The 21436-nt window shown below is 45.6% G+C and overlaps 1 protein-coding gene across 3 annotated transcripts in view; it reads left to right on the top strand.

Annotated features, from left to right (window-relative positions):
- LOC119402794 (uncharacterized) overlaps positions 1 to 21436 on the top strand; it is a 116002-nt gene that overhangs the window by 76576 nt on the left and 17990 nt on the right. For all 3 annotated transcript variants that reach the window (XM_037669896.2, XM_037669882.2, XM_037669864.2), the window contains exons 3-12: positions 5127 to 5453; positions 8311 to 8449; positions 9118 to 9396; positions 9644 to 9834; positions 11057 to 11159; positions 13516 to 13707; positions 14342 to 14422; positions 15342 to 15487; positions 17037 to 17201; positions 18992 to 19064. In XM_037669896.2, the coding sequence (XP_037525824.1) occupies positions 5127 to 5453; positions 8311 to 8449; positions 9118 to 9396; positions 9644 to 9834; positions 11057 to 11159; positions 13516 to 13707; positions 14342 to 14422; positions 15342 to 15487; positions 17037 to 17201; positions 18992 to 19064 (1696 nt within the window). The remainder of the gene's footprint in view (positions 1 to 5126; positions 5454 to 8310; positions 8450 to 9117; positions 9397 to 9643; positions 9835 to 11056; positions 11160 to 13515; positions 13708 to 14341; positions 14423 to 15341; positions 15488 to 17036; positions 17202 to 18991; positions 19065 to 21436) is intronic.

The raw sequence follows: 21436 nt of genomic DNA, 5'->3' as shown, positions 1-21436 counted from the left end.
ATTAATTATTTCCAAGGGATGTCGGCCGAGAATAAAAACAAAAACGTATTAGGCTGAAAAACGTATTATGCAGAATCGCATCAACGAGATTCCACTGTATAATACAGGGTGTTTCAAGAAATGTGTCCAACCTTCTCAAAAAATCAGGAAAATGCGATATTTGATTGCTGCCTTCAGAATTGGTTTTTCTGTAGTGGCAGGGATTTTAAGATGGTTAAAGAAATTATTTGGGACTGTAATTAAAAAAGTTAAATTAATTAACTATTTAATTAGTGGAGTTAGGTGGTTGTGTCAAATTGAAGAATTGAAGTTTTTCATGCCAGAAACCCAACCGAACTTTGAGATTTCGAAAAAGTGGCATCTGGTAATAATTACGAAGTAATGAAATTCATCCTAATTCAATGGCGAGACCTAAACAGTAACATGGAAGAACGCAACTGCCATATTCTTCCGAGACGTCCAAAATGAGTGAATGACTTTTTCTGTAGCGCTAGGCATCTTAAGATGGTTAGAGACATGACTTGAGACAGTAATTAAGGAAGGTAAATTAATTAACGTCTTAATTAGTGGAGTTAGGTGACTGTGTCAAATTGGGAAATTGAAGTTCTTCGTGCCAGAAACCCATCCCAACAGTGAGATTTCGAAAAAGCGGCCTCTGGTAATAATTACGAAGTAATGAATTTCAACCGAATTCGATGGCTTTCGCTGTAGAAAGCCGTTGCATTTGGTTGAATTTCATTACGCCACAACAATTACTAGAGGACGCTTTTTCGAAATCTCAACGCTCGGATGGGTTCCTCGCATGAAGAACTTCAATTCTCCCATTTGACACAATCACCGAACTCCACTAATTAAAAAGTTAATTAATGTAACTTTCTTAATTACTGTCCTAATCCTTAACTACCTTAAGATTCCTGCCGCTACAGAAAAAGCAATTCTGAAAGCCCCGAGCAAATATCGCATTTTCCTGATTTTTTGAGAAGGTTGGACACATTTCTTGAAACACCCTATATATATGCTATAGATTAAGCGTTAAGAGAGGTGTTTGCAATGATCACAGTGTAGTGAAGCCAACTGTCTCTAGAGCTGAACAAATGCTTATGAATGCTATACAAATACATATATTATTCCGAATGTATTTCGGGCATTTATTCAACGTGTCAGTCCAATCAAGCATAAAATGAAATTATTTTGGGAACGATTTTTCAAAAATTACTCCGGATGTAAAGGCTTAAAGATATGTGAGCTCAAAGTAAGTAACATTAGTTGACTCACTGAATTCAGAACCTCAGGCACGACAATGCTATATTTTATTTTCACTAGCACTTGCCTAATAAGGTAGGCAAAATACATGCGTCTTTGCAATTACAGACTTGTGATGCACAACTAAAAGAATGAAAATTGAGTGGCAAACTAAACAGACCAAGGTGAACCATTACTGATTCACGAGCAGGTAGCTTCACACTCAGGTGCCTCGTGAAACAGTTTGCTGTGCCAAGACGCTCTGTCGAACAGGGTGGTGACCCGTGGTTTCAGGAGGCGTTGCCCGTGGTGTTCAGTGTCTCAATGAATTGCATTCAGCAGTACGACGATACCTGTTTTCGTCCGTTTTGCTGACATCCCGTCAACCAAACTTTCGCGATTAAATCATTATTCGGAAAATTGCAGAGTATAATTTCCCCGCACAAAGCACTACTGCCAAAACATTCAACTCCAGCACTTGTCGAATGGCTGCCGCAGTGCCACCGTCGGACTGCCGAGAGGGGGGGGGGGTGCTCTTTAAAAAATGGAGGGGGGGCCGCCCCCCCCCCCCCCGAGCCCCCCCTGATTTTAAAGGCCAACTCCGGCGATTTTTCGAGGTCGATGGATCTCAATGAAATTCGCTGGGTACTTTCCTTTGCACGTTTCCGTCATTTATGCCAAATTATAGGCTTGAGACATGCGCAGATTGTTTGCAAATGAATTTTAAAGATTGTCTGCACACGCCCTCCTGGCTTCCCACAATTATTGGCAACATTGCGTCTGTGACGTCAGTATTGGGAAGGCGGCGGAAGTGACGCAGCCGAGGGCACCGCTAACTTCGGCGCTTCGGCCGCTACAGCGAGCGTCAGCTGTGCACAAGGCGACAGACAGCGTTGGTTTGGCCGGCGCTTCGCTGGTCGTCCCGGCTGTCACAGTTTTCATACTCCGCGCCGGCGTGACCGGCATGCCTTGCACGACTTCCGGTTCGTTCGTAACAACGTCTACGTCATACGTTGACAGCACACTCGGTTGGGTTTCGGTTTCGATGTTGCGCTTTTTTGCTTATTTGAAATTATTCTCCAATTTGCCGAGTATTTCTGCTATCGGGCCCATAACAGGAGCGTCTCAGGAACATAAAAGCACCATTACTTTGACATGGCCAAAAATCGCCGGAGTTGGCCTTTAAGCCCTGATGCCTTTGCTCACTGCCGAACCATAGGCAGCTGCGTCGGTGTTGGTGTTGGCTTCCGCTGCAGGATCGCGAGTTGCGTGTGACGATCGCAGCTTGCGCAATGAATTCTGGAGAAGGCCGGGCCCACGGCCGAAGCGTCAGTAGTTTATTTGAAAATTCCTTTCACCTGTATATCAACAGTATGTAGTATAGTACATTCTTCGGTATATTTAGTATACAGGATATCTTTTTTTTTAGACAATAAAAGTTTTTTTTTATAAAATTCCTGTGACAGTGAGGCTTCTTCGTTTTCGCACACGAACTTTACGTCGAAGCGAAAATACTTTGCCCTAGCTGGAATGACGCTGTCGCGACTAATTAACAAATACTCGTTAATTAACTTTTATTTAATTATTTACTTTAGGGCAGTTGTTTATATTAGAAAGTAGTCGTGTATGGCAGTTTATAACATACCAAGTTTCTATAAATCACGAAAGTTCCACATAATTCGAGATATTGAGCATCGAATTTTAAGGGCAACATCGAAACTGATCGCGCTCGGCGCGCACTAAACGCGACCACTCTGTTACGTCAGACCGGAACTACCCGTGACTAGCAAGTGACGGAATTTGTAGGAAGTTGCGTCGGGGCTGCGTCTTTTCGTGAAAAGCGGCAGATGCGTCAGCATGTGTGTTTCTTTCGAGCTGTGCGCAAGAAAACCGCAATATCAACGTTTTCTTTCCCTGTGAAGCATAAAATTCAGGGGCAGCCACTGCGGCGCTTCTTCGGCGCTTCTTCTTGCCGACAGGCGAAATAGTTTTTCGCGCCTGTGTAAAGTTTAAAGGGGTACTAACACAAAAATTTTGGCCTCGCGTTTTTTTTTTTTTTTGCTGCAATGTGTTGTTGGGGGCCTGTTAGTCATAACACGGCACATCGTTTGCTGCAGCGCGCGACAGATAAATAATTACAGGCTTCTCATTACCGACCAGTGTCAGTTTTGGTTTCAAAAACGACGAGCCTCCGGGTGCAACTATCACCACCTAGCGGGTGCAGCGCTCGATCAGGTCAGCACACACAACTGTGATGCACTTCCGCGCTGTTCGCGAGTAGCCGCCGATGAGAAGTAGGCTGCTGGAGCGAACACGGCAAAAAACATGGCGGCTATGACGTCGTCATAACTTGTTGCAGCGTGGTCACGTGAGGGAAGTAGGGGGGTCACCTTTGAGTGTGTCAGCAGCGCGAGGATGTCGATCGCTCACGCAAACTTCAAAATTCATTTAAAATAACTTCCAAGCTATATTCGCTGTTGGTATTTTCCACATGATATACGCATGTTCACCGGAATCGATCCCGCAGGCTATCTCGGCCGCGAAATACTGTCAGTACCCCTTTAAGAAAGAAGCAGATAAGCATCACACATTGCCCCCCCAAAAAATAATGTCTATTTGTGTATTTCAGAATGCTTGTCGATTTTCCTGACCAGATGCTGCTTCGGTGCGCCTTGATTCAAATTTCGTCATATCCTTGTCACGTGTAGTTCCGGTCTTACGTAACAGAGAGGCGCCGTTTCCTGCGCGCCGGGTGCCGTCAGTTTCGATATCGCCCTAAAAATTCGATGACGAATATCTCGAAGTACGTAGCTTTCGTGATTTCTGGAAAATGGGTATGGCATAAATTGGCACGCAGTATAGAACTTTCTTGTACAAACGACTGCCCTCAAGTAAATAATTTAAAACTTAACTAACGAGTTTTCATTAATTAGTCTCATCAATGTCATCCTAGTTGTGGCAAAGTATTTCCGCCTCGGCATAGTGTTCGCGTGCGAAAACGACGAGAGCCTGACTGTCATAGAGCTTTTATAAAACATTTGTTCTAAAAGAAGAAAGAAAAAAGTCACAGTTTCGCCGCAAGGGCGAAGCAACGAATGCGATAGCAAAAAAAATTGAATGTCACATCAAGAACGAGAAGCAGCTCGATACTTGCAGCGCGCTGCTGAAGCGCAAAGAAGGACGCCCGAAAAGAACGCACAGGCATGCACAGGGCAAGCGCGAACTAACTGTCGCAGTTGTTACGTCTTTGTGCTTGAGCGACGCGCTGCAAGTGTCTACAATGGAGAATCAGATGTTCTTAGATATTTCTTTTTCTTTTAAACTGCGGCGCGTGGAGTGACCCCTGCGTTTCCAGCCACGTGGGAACATCTGATGCAACGTGTGCCCGATGTTCGTTTTTTTTTTTTTTTTTCCACATCACGAGTGGGTACAGAAAAGGGCCACTTTGTCGTGCGCGTCTCAAGGGCGGTTTTCAAATCGAAAGGAAATTAGGAGCGTTGCGTGATAGAAGCCATGCTCGAGCTCTTCCGAGATTTCCTTACCACCAGCGGTAAATGGTGTATATAAGTAGCTCGCCATTATTTTGCCGGCGCATGCATGGGGCATGGTTGAGTTGTCTAATGCAGCGGGCTGGGGAGCGAGGGGTCGATGGTTCGAAGTCCCGGGCGGGTGCTTCGGAATTTCTTTCTTCTGCTTTATTTTTCTTTGTGCCTTTTATATATATATATATACATATATATGCATATCCGGGACATGACGGCGACAGCAAAAATCAGCCGAAAGTGTCCATATATTGCTATCGTAATAAAAAACCCATGTGTAGTGTTCAGAGCTGTACCATCTGCTTGGAAGTCTGCGCTCACCCCCGTGTCCCGCGACCGCAGGTCTCTCTCCTGATCGTGTCTCCGGACCTATTGGAGCTGCTGGAGCGGCGTGGCGCCGAACTGTTCTCGGTGGGCCGACTACTCGAAGCGGAACGGGGCCTGGCCATGCTGTGCGGCGTCGAGCCGCACGAGCTGGGCTCCTCCCTACGCGCCGCCTTCCCCAATTTCTCGTCGTGGCCGCTGTTGGAGGCGCGCAACCAGGACCGCGAGTTCGTCATCCGACTCGTCGAGACGGCCCGCGAAATTGTGGAGCGTTCCGATCAAACCATGCGGGGCTCGGGAGCTGGAACGGCTCAGTTCCGCCTCTGTCCGCGCAAAGTGCACCAGGTGAGCCCTTTCGGCCCTTTCATTGGTTTCACTCAGAGCAGGCAGTGAGCGTTATCGGGCTCCCTCTGTGACATAAGGAAGTCTTCTATACACCTCTAATGGCCGCGTCTCTGTGCACGTAAATTACAATACACTACCTCCCTTGGCCAGAGTATGGGCAGAAGAACCCATATTCTGCAACTGGCTATACAACGTCATCGGTCCGACTTCAGACCGAAATGATCGTCCTATCCCGAAGACAGTGCAGGGTAACAGAGCGCCTCATCAAGTCACGTCACTGCAGCTACCATAGTTTCTTGTATATTACCAGCACTCATCGTCATCGACTAATGTTGAGTAATGTTGGCTATATGATATGATCTCGTCCTTATGCTGGTCAAATGATGGCGAATGTGGACTATAGTGCTGACTAGTGTTTCCTAAAGATTGCTAAATGGTTGTTAATCTTTGTTATCCGGTGTTATAACACAAGGATAGTTTTAATTCAATCTTAGTTCAATGATTAAGTTACTTACCGATTTTCTTAGCGTGAATTCACTTCAACTACGTCCATTGCTATTACTAACTTGGGACTGGCATGCTCATATGGCTTTGTGTTGACCGAATATTTGCATACGCGCACACGCGAGACGTGCGTCGCGTATACCGCACCATCTAATGGCACCGAAGAAAAGGGTCACGAAGGGTGCCATGTGTACACTGCTTTAACGATTCCTCGAAGTATTCTGCTTATTTTCCCACCTCTGGCGCGGCCAGTGAGCGCACTTATAGTAGCTGCTCTATCCTCCCAGCGAATAAGGAGCATCAGCCTCAATATTCGGCGGCAACAACTCTCGGACGTAACGTATAGGTAATTGGTCATCAGAGTAATACGGCAATAAACGCCTTATCGCCGCGGCACCGTATGATCCATCTCCTACGTGCTTGATCTGTCCGACGGAAAAGGCGTAATGGGACAACCACTGCCACGAAAATGAAGGTCAACAGGCCCGTCGCGTTAGCCGTGCGGTCTTTGATCTCTTTGTCCCGCAGGGGATAATAAAGTTCAAGCACACTCTGGTGATGCTATTTTTACCCACTAGAGCGCAGAAAGGTATACCTTACTAGAAAGCCATTCCACGTCATTTATTCCATCGCATCGTTAGAACTTTGGTCGCCATAAAGTAATTCTTTGAATGGATCGGGTCATGCTTGATCTACGTGATAAGCGCAAAATTTACCCATTGAACAGCACTTAATAATCGACTTGGGTTACTATTTCCCCTTTAAAGCATCGCAATAGTTTCCGTATTGGTCAGTACTCACCGAGCCTCCGTACCCTGTGAAATAGGCCATTGAAGGGACACTAAAGAGCAAAACGATTTTTCTCATGTTAGTAAAGTACTCTTTCACCATACCAAAAACACCACGCTTGCTGCGAGAAGACGCTTAGTAAGTGAGAAAACGCGCAAAAACAAAATGTGGGTGGCGACGCCACCTTGAAGTTCCCGCACCATTCGCTGTGACGTCGCCTATTAGGGAATACGTAGTTCCTAATCGGTAAAAATGAAGTGCATTGTCCTCTGAGGTGGCCATAGACTTAACATACCAAGTTTGGGGTAATTTTTTTGAGCCAATGGCGCCAAAATACGATAAGTACACCTTGAAATCCGTGACGTCACGCGGGAAGATTTCGGCGCGAAATTTAAAAATGAATCTTTGAACTTGATTTTCTCGTCTATTATTAAACCTATGATGGCGAAATTAACGACATTAGAGTTCTCAGAGCACAATTTATCGATCTAAACCGATTCATTGTTTTTCTGTAGTGGGCCCGTGTTCACAAACCAACCGTGTATCTCTGTCTTATGATTTCCTTAAGTTTCTGTGCACTCTTCATGCGTTACAGGGGCACAAAAACGGTAACAGGGTAAAAGATAACGACAAGATTGGTTTGTGAATATCGACCTACTTTGTTTATGAAACGAACATAAGGCACAAAACCGATAAAGAAAACGCGAGATAATTTAAAATAAAAGGTTAAGGTTGGTTTGTGAATACGGGCCTAAAACTTGCGCTTAAGTAAAGAATAGCGACGAGCGCCTTTAAAAAACATCTTTATGCGAGCATTTGTCATTGTATGTATAAGTTGTGAAGAAAGAAATTAAAAGGACTTTGCCTGATGGCTGCACATTATTTCAGACGGTCATAGGAACTCACTTGCAGTAGTTATTACACCTAATTGCTGTTATAGTTACGTTGCCGGCATACTAATCAGTGGTAGTTATATTGCATGTATTGCTACGTATATTTGGGTACTGGGTCAGTATAATGTAGCGGATACATTCACTTGTCATTATTTTTTTCTTACGATCCAACGCTCACTACTAGTTGATTCTAGTGATCAGTGTAGCTGAGCGCTATATGGGCCACTGACGAAGCGTGAGAACAAGAAGAACAGGAACAGCATCGCCACATTATCGCTACTCTAATATCCACTCGCCGACAATCACAATATTTGCTACTGGTTCTTCTGAAAATTTACAAATTCCAACGATGTTATTCATGACACATGAGCGGCAGGGAACAGACGTTTCGCAGTGATAAACTCGTGCTGAAATCCCGTTGACCAACATTTTCGCCAAATTTAGGAGCTTTACGTGCGAGAGCCTCTTCACCTTTGCCCGATGGGCGGAACATAGAATCGAACATCCCCAGTCGAGCGAGTGCGAACGTTCGCCTTTGCGCTTCCTAAATGTGCTGAATAAGCGCGTCTTATGCATGCATTAACCACTGAACAGACAGAGAATGCGTTCTCATTTAACCGTATTGCGGAGTTTCTTAATGAAGGGGGACCGCAATTTTTGTTCATATGCAGGGAAACTCAAAGGTGTTTGCCATGCTGAACGAGCCAGTGGAACAGACCCAGAAGTTTCAGGTGTTCTTCGAGAGTTCCGGAATGCACGAGCTGCCTGTAAAATGGAGGAATCCGTACGTTCTGCAGTTTACAGTTCCTGGTGAGCATACGCAAATTGCTATGTAACAAGTGTTGTAGTGGTATTGCTAGTTCCACAACGTGCCACGTAGTTAATTATGTTGCTTAAGGTCCAGTAAGAAGGGTGTAAGAATGGGCTTGTTGGCGGTGATGCACGGCGAAACTTGCAGCGCACGAAGAAGGACACGGACGAAGAAAGTGAAGACAGGACGATGCGCTTCGTCCGTGTCCTTCTTAGGGAGCTGCAAGTTTCTCCAAGAAAGAAGGTGTTCGTTGCTGCTATTTCGCGCCTTTCTTTTTATTATTATTATTTGAACAATTCATGCACGCGTATTAAAGAAAACGTTCGTAAACCTGCATAAAATAGTAGTTTTGTGAAGATGGGTCGCATGGCGTTCGTACTGTACTTTATAGTTTCATAAATTGGTGAAAATGAGCAAACATGTTTGTCCCACGCGCACTCGTTCTCTCTTGGAAGTATACCGCTACCGAATGCACAGAGCTTTATGGCGGCTCTTAGAAAGTGGTTGGCTTTATTCGATAATGACATACTCTCCATTAACATCGTACGGCGCCAATTTTTACGAACTGCCCTCGCGTGTAATCTGCTTTGCAGAACACGTGCTATGAATTGGAGAATGCCGCACACAAAGCTCCAGTGCTGACATACTGCCGCTTTCCGTTGTGCAGAGACGTTCCTGCAGGTGTCGAAAGTGGTGAACGTGCAGCTGCGCTGCGATGGCGCGCTGCTGGGCGTGCGCCAGCTCAAGTGCGAGTCTCAGATGTCGCAGCTGCACTCTCTGCTCCAGTCGGCTACGTCGCCGTACGAGATGCTCAGCCTGACGCTCGGCTTGGCCACACTTCACGACGTGGACATGGCGTTGGCGACCAACCTGCGCCGCAACTTGCCCGCGCGGGGCTTCCACCTGCTCGGACCGCAACAGCAGGCCGCCCCGGAGAAAAAGCGCAGTAAGTAGTCTTTACCTTGTGAACGCTACTGGGCTCGGTGTTTCAAAAGTGCACTGAGTCTGATCTCTCCAGTTTACAATTGAGACAATAACTGACGTGTTGTTGTTGCTGTTGGTCAGCCGTGGGTCGGTCAGAATGACGCGCACATTGGTTAAAGAGGGTGTAGCACACGCATCTCTTCTTAAAGTACGTTTGCTGTACTTGGTATACCCCGTGGAGTAAATGGTTGACTCGCGCCCCGGTGCAGGTGAAGAACTCTTGCCAACTCTTCTGCACTTTGCTGCCCACTACGGACTCCACGAACTGAGCCAGGCACTCCTGCAGTGCCCAGGTGCAAGCGCCTGCTGTCAGATGCTTAACTGCAAAGGCCACTCACCTGCTCAGCTTGCATCGAATGCGGGACATCATCGGCTTTCCACCACACTCAATGATTTTCAAGTAAGTTAAAGAAAGGAAGCGCGCGATTTTATACTTTCCGTCATGCCCTTTAGAGAAACCGACGAAGGCTCGATGCAACGCAAGATAATGGAGTGAAAACGTTTTGATTGCTCAAATATCTGCACGTGGCAAACAACTGGGTCATAGTGAACGTTGCCGGTTGTGATCTCGATGTGCTAATATTTCTTGAAAACAATATCAGTTGTTTAGGTTAGGAGATTTCTTCTGCGCAGAGATGTCCCACTAATAAGTGAAAAGGGTAGAGATCAGAAAGCGGCGTTCACTAAAGTGTGCCGATCCCAAATGCCAACAAGGCAGAACGCCGATTTAGCTTTGGTGATACATTATGAGAACAAGCTCAAGTCATGCTGAAGATACTTCTCATCAGTCCACTGAAGCTACGCAGCTTAGCCTCGACTTTTCGGTTCCTGCCGTTTGACATTGATTTTATGAAAGATATTCCCATAAACTTCTATCGATATGTGTATATACTTTGGGGTTGTGTTACAAACACACACACAAAACAGCACATTAGTTCCCCTCCCCCTCGGACAGCACATAATGTTCTGATTGCATAGCGCAAATGAGGTCACAATTCAAGGATGGTCTCTAAAGTGAGCTCAGTGCTTATTATTCTAAACTGGAAGCGATATTCTTGCTTCTGCCGGGCGTGAAAATTGAGATGTCCTCAATCGATTCTCTACAAGCATATGATAATAATTCTGAACGATACCTTGATTTCCTTCTACCTCGCACTTAAGTGGAACCATCCACAATTTTTTTTTTCGTTTCCTTTTTGTAACTTTCATAATTCTCAGTGCTTTAGCTCATATAAAAGTGAAATATAGCAGCCGGAAGCACAGGCTTCCAACGTCTCCACTTAGTACAATCTACAAAATAATACGCTGAGAGAAACAGGTGCGAAACATACAAATAACAAGAAAGAGAATGTGGGTGATATTAGTCAAAGAAGCGTATGCTTGATTGCCGTAAATAAATTCCCAGGTATGGTTCAGCAAATGTTTTTGTATAGACCACTTTCGACGCACCACCATCTTCCATTGCTTTTTCCCCCCTCAAGTACCTCGAAATCACGGTTTGATGACACAAATGCGCCATCTTCACGTACTGCTCATGTTCATCTTTCGTCCTTTCGCACTATCATTTTTCGAAAGTCGAAACTAAGCACGCATCGATGTTAAACAAGACAAAACACCTGCAGGCTAGAGCGACTACAGCTGCTGTGGAAGAAGACGCTCCTGTCCTCCCTCCAGCGCGAGTCCAATCCAACCCGGGTAGAGGCAGTCCGCCTCGGATGCACTACGGTAAGCACGCGCCCACAAAGCAGCCACGCAGCTTTCGTTTTAACAGTTCAATAGCGAGGACTTTTATCTTCGTCTCTTTGAAATCGATGACCTCATGGTTTATCAGTTACCGACTTGAAGTGAATCGATCAACTCTGTCATAGAATCCAGCTCTTAAGCCGCGTCGAGAACTGCGGCAGATGAATCAGTGTGCAGCAGCGTGACGTTCTGCTCATACATTTCTGTGCAATGCGTGCGCCTTGTATTAAAAGATAGCGAATTCGCTTATCCTTGTTTGCTAATAGCAACCTTATGGAATGCACTCGTAGACAAGAGTGTTTCAAGAAATATATCCCGAAATCCTCATTAATAATTAATTAATAATTATTGGGGTTTTACTTCGCAAAACCACAATATGATTATGAGGGACGCCGTAGTGGAGGGCTCTGGACATTTCCGCCATCTGGGGTTCTTTAACGTGCACCTAAATCTAAGTACACGGCCCTCTAGCATTTCGCCTCCAATCAAATGCGGCCGCTGCGGCCGCGATTCGATCCCACGCCGAAAATCCTCAAAAATAGTATATATAGAAATGGAATATTTGCTGGCTGCGTTCATAACTTTGCTTTTTCTGTGGCCGCAGACATCTTAAGGTTACTAGAGGCATCAATTACGACAGTAATTAAATCAATTAAAACAATAACTTTTTTAATTAGTGGATACAGGCGTAGGTCGGCACAAAATGTGGAGCTCACTCGGACTCAGACTCAGCAAAATTTTCCTCAACCGGACTCGCTCAGACTCAGACTCACTAGATTTTTTTTCAGCCGGACTCACTCGGACTCAAGCTCACCAAAATAATACTCACTCGGGCTCACTCAAACTCAGACTCACGGCTCTGTCTGACTCTGGGTGAGTCAACTCGTGAGTCCGTTAGCGCATAATTAGCTTTTTCAACCATGCATGGTGTCGACGCCACTATCTCGCATAAATGGTGCTCTACTTGGCGCCTTTTGATCTCGCACCTTCAAATATGAGTTATCAGGGGTTACAATCCAGTAAGGACATTTTGATTGAAAGAGACGAATCACACGAGATATTTTTATCAAGAACCACCTGTGAAAGAGTTTGCGGGGGGGGGGGGGGTGAGGGGAAGGGTGTCACCTCCCCCTATCCCCCCTCCGTCACTCACGCCTCTAATCAATAAATATTGAGCTGGCGTATGAACACTAGTGCTTTGAAGTATGTGTGAGTCGACGGGAGTATAAACGTCAGCCGACATAAGGCTGATATTAATGCTGAAGTTGTTTAGATACAGGCTCATACAAGCGGTCGAGTCAAACGAGAGAATTGAAGTCCTTCCTGCGATGAGCCCATTGGCGCATTCAAGGGGTCATGAACCACTTTTCCAAGCAATCATCGAATGACAGTTTATTGCCTCACGAATCTATGGCCGCAATATATTTCTCGAATCCGTCAAGAACGAACGGAGTTACAGGAGTTCGTCGCTTGCTTTAAGCGCTTCCTCTCTTGTCAACCGGCCGCGGTAGTCTTATGGTTACGGTGCTCGACTGCTGACCCGAAGGTCACGGGGTCAAATCCGGGCCGCGGCGATCGCATTTCGATGGAGGCGAAATGCTAGAGGCCCATGTGCTTAGATTTAGGCGCACGTTAAACAACACCAGGTGGTCAAAATTTCCGGAGTCCTCCACTACGGCGTCTCTGATAATCATACTGTGGTTTTGGCGCGTAAAACCCCGACAGTTTTTACTATCCGTTCTCACGTACTGACGAGCGCGCTGGAAGCTATAGCAGGGAGGGATGGCACGGGGGAAAGAAGTTACGTCAGCGCGCGTGATGATCTTGAGCGCGCGTGATGAAACGCCATCACTCTCTCCTGTTGTGATTCCTGCGCGCGAGTGTGGCTCGCTGTGTAATGTTAGCAGACTATGGAGCTCTGCACCTTAATTTCCTTAATTACTGCCGTAATTGATGTCTCTAGTCGTCCTAAGATGTCTGCCGCTACACAAAGAGTAATTATGAAGACAGCGAGCAAATATTGCAATTCGCATGTTTTGTAGGATTTTCGGACACATTTCTTGAAATGCCCTGCACATGCCCACTAATGGAATCCAAATCGCTGAGGTGTTGGAAAAGTGAGAGACGAGAACTCCGGAGGCGCCTACTTTTTTAACGCCATGCATAGTTACCACAGTAACTATTTCAAACATATGCTGTGCAGAACGTGTCGTTTCTATTTAACTCGGAGATTTATTTGCGCAGATGAATGCCCAACCAGTAGAGGCTAACAGACATTTTTGCTCTTATGTTGGTCCACCCTTTCGATGTGCCCTTGATATGCGCTTACCGTGCACAGAGAACGTCACTGTGGGCGGCCACTACGCAAGTCCCGGCGCCGCTCGTGGTGCTCCCGTGTGCAACCCTTCGTACGGGCTGGCGCCACCATTGCCTCCGGCACCGCCCGCTGCTCCAGAGCCGCCGATCGTCGATGACGACCAGGAGGCCGAGTACCTGAGCATGCTGCCACAGATCGACGCGCCACCTAAAGGTGCGACACGACAGACACAGCCCCGCCAAAGAAAATTTGCTTTGTTTGATTCATTTATGGCGATGATAGCCTTACGTGACAGAGGGACAGACTGTTCTCGCGTCGAGACGTCATAGAAATGCTTACGCTTTTAAAAGTTACTGTGAACGCGCATACATTTACGACCAGGTAAGGTTAAATCAGCTTGGATATATCGGAATGAATAGTACACATCAAATGCCATAGCTAATATAGAGACATGAGGAAAACGCAAGAAGGTATCAACTTGGGGTTGTTTGTCGTTCAGCACTGTTTTGCCTACAATAAGTTAAACAGGACTATGTTGCTTTGTTGTTGCTTCCTTAGTTCTGTGATAAGTGATAACTTTCTGTTCTCAGTTTTTCTTTTTCTTCTTCTTTCTGCGTGTATCGCTCTCACGCGTGCTCTTATTAATTAAGAAAACATGCGCATGTAAGATGAAAAAAAAAATATTTCTTTTCGCTTTGATCATACCAAACCTTTTTGCTAGGTTTGCGTTTAGCTTCACAATCGTTCACGGAATTATGAGAAGCGCCGTTTTATTGAAGTAAGTTCGGTAGTGATATTGACCGTGAACTTTTTTTTCTTTTTTTTTTCCATTTATCGCGGCAATTAGGACAAAGCTTGGTACCAAGCCAAGGTGATCAAGACGAAGTCAAAAATGAAACGAGTTCCGCAAATGGACAAGCCGATCAAGGTATTTTCTTTTCTCTTTTTCTAATCTTAGAGCGACTGAAAATGGCTGCTACTCACCGTACAGCCACCAAATTAGGATATGATTGTTATTTTCACCTGAAAACCCACTGCTAATCAATATGCATGTATGTAGACAAAACACTGATGCTGCTACTGTCCCTGAACTACTGCATAATTCTTCAGGCATATTCCTCAAAGTAACTACTACTGGTTATATTCTAGCCTTCAATAAGGCGAGCAACTTCTTAGCTGGTTATGACGGTGTGATATGGATGCGCTGTGAATGTTGGCAGGCCTATTGACCACGGCCCCACACTTTATTGAGACACGTGTTTCATAGCGAGATCAACGTCGGCTCCAAAATCCGTTGACAAACTCGGTGTGGGGTTAAGAAAAATACGTGACTGAACCAAGACAGCAGTATTAAGAAGCAGCGCGAATGCCTTTATTTGACTGAACATCTTGCAACGCTGACATGAATGCTGCGTGTTCTCTGCACTATACGTAAACCATGCCATCGAAGCAAAAGTGTTTTAATTTTACCAGAGTGACACATGCGGCAACTATTATTCTGAATTACTTGTACTCTGAATGACGATATGCAAAAGCTGCAAAGTATGCTTGTCCGCAGTGCACACATTGAGCTTGACCTATTCAAGATGACGGTCCTGGAGTCGTAATTTAGGTGCCATACTGTTACGTCATTTCTGCCATCTTTCATTCCCATCACTGTCCAAGATTTCAAAGCGTGTCTCTCATCGACAGTGGTACTCGCATGCGGCCGTCATGTTTAGCGCAAGTGTGGCGTGTGGGAAAGCCTGCTTACGGATTATTGTGCGTCGTCCATTGTTCTGACAATAACAACACCAAGTGAGGACAACATGCCTGAAATTGGGGACTTTTTGCTTTCTTTTATCCAGGTACACCGGAAATGGTCTTCTCAAATACGCAGGAGGACCTCGTTCGCATAATAGAAATGTACAAGAAGGGCGTGCCCTTCACGCAGATTGAGAAGCTCTTTGATGACTGGAAGAAGAACAACGAAAATTCCAAAAACGACGAAGATGTGAGTGTGTAGACCCACATTTATGTCTCGGTTGTTTTCCTGCTGCTTTGGCAAGTGTAGCTTTTAGAGAAGTAATCGCGTTGCATCCGAATGCAGAACAGGACACCCATCCAGAGGATGCGGGGCGCTGTTGTGAGCGTTCGTCGGTGGCAGCACAATGTTGCATGTGATAAAGCACCAGGGATGCTACAGTGCTATGCACAGCCGGGCGGCATTCGCGCCAAGATTCGTGAAAGACGCGCTCCACAATGTTATTTCTTGAGCATCTGTAAACATCACACGGGGGCAGTTTTGCGCGCGTCACAAGCGTTCCCTCTGCCACACCCGTCTCCGATAGAGGCGCAGTAGGTGCCTGCGTGGCCGGGGCTTTTGTCACCAGGGCACCGCTTTAAAGAATGGACGCCAGTTTTCTTTTATTGCGATAGCAATTATATGGACAGTCTCGGCTGATTTTGGCCGTCCCTATGTGTGTGTGTATATATATATATATATATATATATATATATATATATATATATATATATATATATATATATATATATATAATATACGTAAAAGCCACAAAGAAAAATTATTCAGAAAAACTTTCCGACGCGCGGAATCGAATGGTCGACCTCTCGCTTCGCAGCGCGCGGCGTTAGACGGTTAGGCCACGAACAGTACCGTCTTTCAGCCTGCTAACGACGAGCTATTTATATACACTATTTACTTCAGCGCGCTTTCTTAGTCACCACAAATGGCGCGAAGTGCGCGCGTGGCGCGCTTTAAAGGTCGTCGCCCCGCTCCTGCGAACGCCGTTGCTCTTCGCCCTACAGGGCGTGGTCGCCTTCGTGCGCTTATCTCGAGAAAAGAAGGGGGCGGCCGTGGGGGGGTGGAGCGGGCGGTTGTATGTCGTGTGCTTTCCCCGCGATGTCCGCGCTTAAGTCACAGAGCGTACGAAGGTCACTTCGCTCGTTGCAGCGGCCGCGTTTGCGAAAAGAGCGCGCTGTTCAAACAGAAATAAGTAACAACTGGGACAGTTCGCGCTCGTCCTGTGTGTACCTGTGTGAGCAGTGCGCTTCAAGTGTCGAGCTGTGACGCATGATAGTTCGCGCTCGTCCTGTGCGCGTTCTTTTCGTGCGTCCTTTGGGCTCGAGCGACGCGCTGGCAATTTCGAGCTGTTTTCCGTTCTTCGCGTTACATTCCAATTTATTGCTATCGCATTCATTTCTTCGCCGTTGCGGCGAGACTGTGACCTTTTTTTTTTTCTTTTTTTTTATGGAAGCTCTTAGCTGCATTTGAGAACAACGGGGGACGGTGGTTCGCCTCCCATCGATTGTCGTAAAAGCGGTTTAGTGATTATATATAAATTAAAACATACCTTTAATACACATAACTTAAAACATGACTAATGTGACAATAATGGCCGTAAATTTAGTCCAGATAAATGTATATTATGCACCCTCTTTGGGGTCAGACGTCGCGTTGCCTTGTATGTTACTTCTCTGATTGTGTGTGCATTTTTCTCTGTACAACTTTATTGATTCAGCTGTCTTTTTCCCCTTTCCAGAGCAACCTCCAGGCTCTCCGCGAGCTTTACAAGCAAAAGCAGCGTGCAGCACAGGCAGCAAAGCAGTCATTCAGTCTCAGTGACCTGAGGCAAATCATCACCGGCAAGGGAAACAGGCGCGGAAGCCGGAGTCGTGACATCCAGCACACAACACTGCCTAACATGGCAAGTCAACTTTCCATGCCCGTCCTTTTTTAATTCGTCCTATAAAGATGGATGCACACAGCTTACACTGCACAGGCGCGACAGCTGCTAATTACTACGGGTTATAGCGGCCTTTTCTGCAACTCTTCTGTTTAGTATCTAACCATTTAACCTCATAATGGTTAGATTTGCGATATTGACACTGATTGTTAGGCGCACAGGTTTACATTCTTGTAGAGTCCCGAACCCGCGAACAGTTTCCGCATCATGATGGCCCTCTGCTATATACTTATGCTCGCGCATCAATGTTGTCACGGCAAACGAAGAACTATAGAGCACGCCTACCGAAAATGTCAGACGTTTCCGCTTCCATCCAGAAGTATTGTTTATGAAGCGTTAACTGGGCGTACACTATTAACACTAGCCATACCATAAAGCACAAGTGCAGCGCAATGTCACTTTAAACTAAATTCATTATGGCTGAGTACTATAGTGAAGCAATCTTGACAAAGCCGCAGTGCTAGTAATCGCTTCATTTTAAACATACCTTTGAACAGCACCTAACCAAACGACGCGTGCACTTGGTGGTTAGCGGATATGACGCCGCGGGCGGTATTGCAGTAGCCTACCTAATATTCCTTTTTGGTGTCGCTTTAAACGCAAAAGAGCGTTGGCTGAACGGTCGCCGAAAGTCGTCTAACGGTGCATGTGCGTGACTCCTATTCGTGAACAAAGGATTTAATAAATCGTTATGTCCGTCTCTCCTACTTACCAAAATCTCAATCGGCCACAGTACTTAGCAAGGCTGGATCTCTGGCCTTGTTGGTGCGACATATGTATAACGTTAAGCGCAGTACTGAATTGACGAGGACGGGACAGGGAGTGACACACACACAAGCGAAACAGTACGAGTTGTTGGAGTATGGCGCTCTTATCTTTTGTTGTCAGCTTGTCGCTCTCTCTCCTAAAGGAAGCGGCACAGTTCGTTTATCAGTTAACATGGGCGTATCTCAGGCTTCCATACCACACGCACGTCTAAATATATATATATATATATATATATATATATATATATATATATATATATATATATATATATATATATATATATATATATATATATATATTAGTTCTCACTGCCATGCAAGGTTTTTTATTGAGTCGACAGCCGTCTCATGCAAACGTGACCTATAGAACGAAAAGCCGGCGTGAGCGAAATGAAGCCAAACAGTCGAAGTGACCCCGAGCTGCGCGTTCACTTCGTCTTCGCGGTGTTTGCGTGGCTAAAAAAAAAATTAAAAAGCGATGTTCGTGTGTTCTGAAGTGCACGGTAAAATAGCCACACCAAATGGCTTACACCTTCGAGTCGACTTATGCGAATGCGTAAAAGAACCTGTAAGTTTTTACAGTCTGCTTTCATAGCCGTTTCACGCACCCTACAGATTATATTGAGCTCCCCACATTCGGGCCATGCGTTAATCGTGACTGCGTCATATTCAAATTCACAACAAAAGTTATTGTGACACTAATTCTTACGGCGACACCCGCGTCACAGACAAGTATACAGGCAGGCTGTGCCATAAGTGGAGAGCCATTCTCCTTCGAAAATCCAAATTCTCTTCAAGACTTTTGTAACACTCACGCCGGCCGCAATATGCAATGTTGCGACCTATGCCGAAGCAGCTGCTTTGTTCGGTATGTATGCGTTCAGCTTGCGAAGCAGTTCACTACAGTATGTCCTAGCACGGGCAGACCAGCGCACAATGTCTGCCTGCCATTACAGCTCACATTCGACGCTCCATTTCTTACAGAAGCAAGACGACTCCTCTGATGGCTGTCGACGTGTCAGCACGCTTAGTGCCGTCTCTACATCCAGCAGTGGCAGTAAGTGAAACATTAATTCATAAAATCATTCACTCAGTGCCGCTTATATTTGTCCAGAAAAAATCAAGCATTTTTTTTTTTTTCACATTCCTCGTATACGGTTATACAAGCCTTACTCCTGCATTCGCAATGCGTGAAGCAGCAGAGGCAGTACAATATAACGGTTACACCCCGTTAACGCTAAAGCATTACCTACGATAAGTAGACTATGTCTAGCCGACATCGTACGCTCCCATTTTTTTTCCTTTTCAGTGTAATTACAGCGGCATAAAGGCAATAGCACCTAGCACAAAACGAGCGGACGACGTTTCACTTAGGGCATGTACGAGTGGTCGTTTCATAGCACACTGGCAGCTTTGTGAAACTCTTTGCATAACTGGAACGTTGGAGCTCGTTAGTGATAATCAGGCTGCACAGTTTCAGCCGAAAACTGTTTATGTTCGTAGTGAGACTCAGTCATTGTCTTACACTACATTTGTGGTGTTGCCGGAATGCTTTGAAACGAATAGTGGATTATACCATTAAACCTATTAGGCTTACAGTTTAGTAGTAGTAGTAGTAGTAGTAGTAGTAGTAGTAGTAGTAGTAGTAGTAGTAGTAGTAGTAGTAGTGGTAGTAGTAGTAGTAGTACACGCTGTAAAAAAAGTTAGTAAAAAGGTAGTAACTGCAAGCACATAGTAGTAACTGCAGCGGTTACTAACTTTCTTGAACCGTTACTAACCTTTTGATACCTGTTTACTACCTACGTTAGTACACTGTAAGTGGAAGCAAATACGTAGTAACTGCAGCCGTTACTAACTTTCTTGAACCGTTACTACGTTTTTGCTACCCGGCCTAATCCAAAACTGTAGTTAATACCTAGTGTATTCATTTACAACTGGAGTCGTCTCGACATATCACTTTTAATCGGAAACTGGCGAAGAAACTATCCATGGATCAAATTTTCTTTTTAAAGGGGCCCTGCAACACTTTTTCAGCTGGTGTGGAAACGCTACCGATCGGTAGCTCGGTAGCCAAGGCTCCCGAGAACACGCGAGCCAAACGTTATAGCACAGGACGCGGCCTGGGATTTACAAAAATTCTCAAAGTCAGCTAAAAATCGCTTCCTCTTCTCTCGACAAATGATGCTGTTTACTCAACATCACTGCGTCATTGACTCAAGTTCGATGCCATTGGCTGATTTGAACATGGCGCGTTCGGTAGTTACTGCGGCCGCCGCGGGAGGCTGCCACCTGCCCGCGCGCGCGCGCGCGATCGCACTGAAAGTACTCCGCGCGTTCGAAGAAAAAAAAAAAAAGTACTCAAGGTCACGAGGCGCGCGTGACGTACCTTCTTCCCCCGTGTCACCCCTCCCTGCTTAGCTTCCAGCGAGTTCGTCGGGACGAGAGAACAGAGAAAGCAATTACAGCGTGCGACAAATCTTTTTAACTCCGCTCGTACTGGATGGATTCTAAAAATGTTTGTGGCATTCGATTCGTGAGGCAATAATAGTTCCTTTCGTGGCTACTTCCATGGCTACTTGGAAAAGTGTTGCAGGGCCCCTTTAAAGTTACGCAACCGCCATTTCAAAGCATCATTATGCTATTGTGAAAACGGAGGAGCAAAAGTTAATAACTGTAAGCAAGTGCTATATGCGTTTTAGTACAGGATATAAATTCCAACAAACTAACATGGCATGCGGAAGTGAAAGAACCCCAGGTGGTCATTAATAATCCGGAGTCTTTCACTACGGCGTGTCTCATATCGGGGCCTTGGCACGTAAAACCCCAGAAATTATTATTAGCTTTTTACTGCTTATGTACTAGCACAGCGATCCAATCAAATTCACTGAGGCTAGGTTGGTGAGTTTAGTACTTTGTCCCGGCCACCGTACATAATGCTTTGTTGTGGCCGTTTTATAACAAATAGACATGACATATTGTTTTGTTTTTTTTTTTACTACCGTTGATTAAAAGTCTTGTGCTGCGTCCCCAAGCACATATAATCAGGTGGTATGGTATAGTACTCTGGGTCCACATTTTTGAGAATTCATCCTGAAACACAGGTGCTCACCAGTAACTGGCATGTATCTTTAAAGGGACACTAAAGGCAAATATTGTCGACGTTGATTGTTGGAATAGCGTTCCAGAAACCTCGTAGTGCTTGTTTCGTGCCAAGGAAATGCTTATTTTGAAAGAAAAACATGTTTTAGTGGTCCGCACGGCGTTAGCGCACTTCAAATCACCCGTCTGAACGGGCCTTCTGACGTAGCAGTTGCCGTGCCCAACGTTGCACGCCTTTACTTCCCGGCCACCGACGCTACGGTTTCTTGCGCAACAGTGGCCATTAACATTGCCAAGACGTAGCCACGGGCCACTCCGAAACTGTATAGT

This window comes from Rhipicephalus sanguineus, chromosome 1 (assembly GCF_013339695.2).
Source record: "Rhipicephalus sanguineus isolate Rsan-2018 chromosome 1, BIME_Rsan_1.4, whole genome shotgun sequence".
Lineage (NCBI taxonomy): Eukaryota > Metazoa > Arthropoda > Arachnida > Ixodida > Ixodidae > Rhipicephalus > Rhipicephalus sanguineus.
Note: the sequence above shows the minus strand (reverse complement) of the source record. Positions and strands in the feature narration are given on the sequence as shown.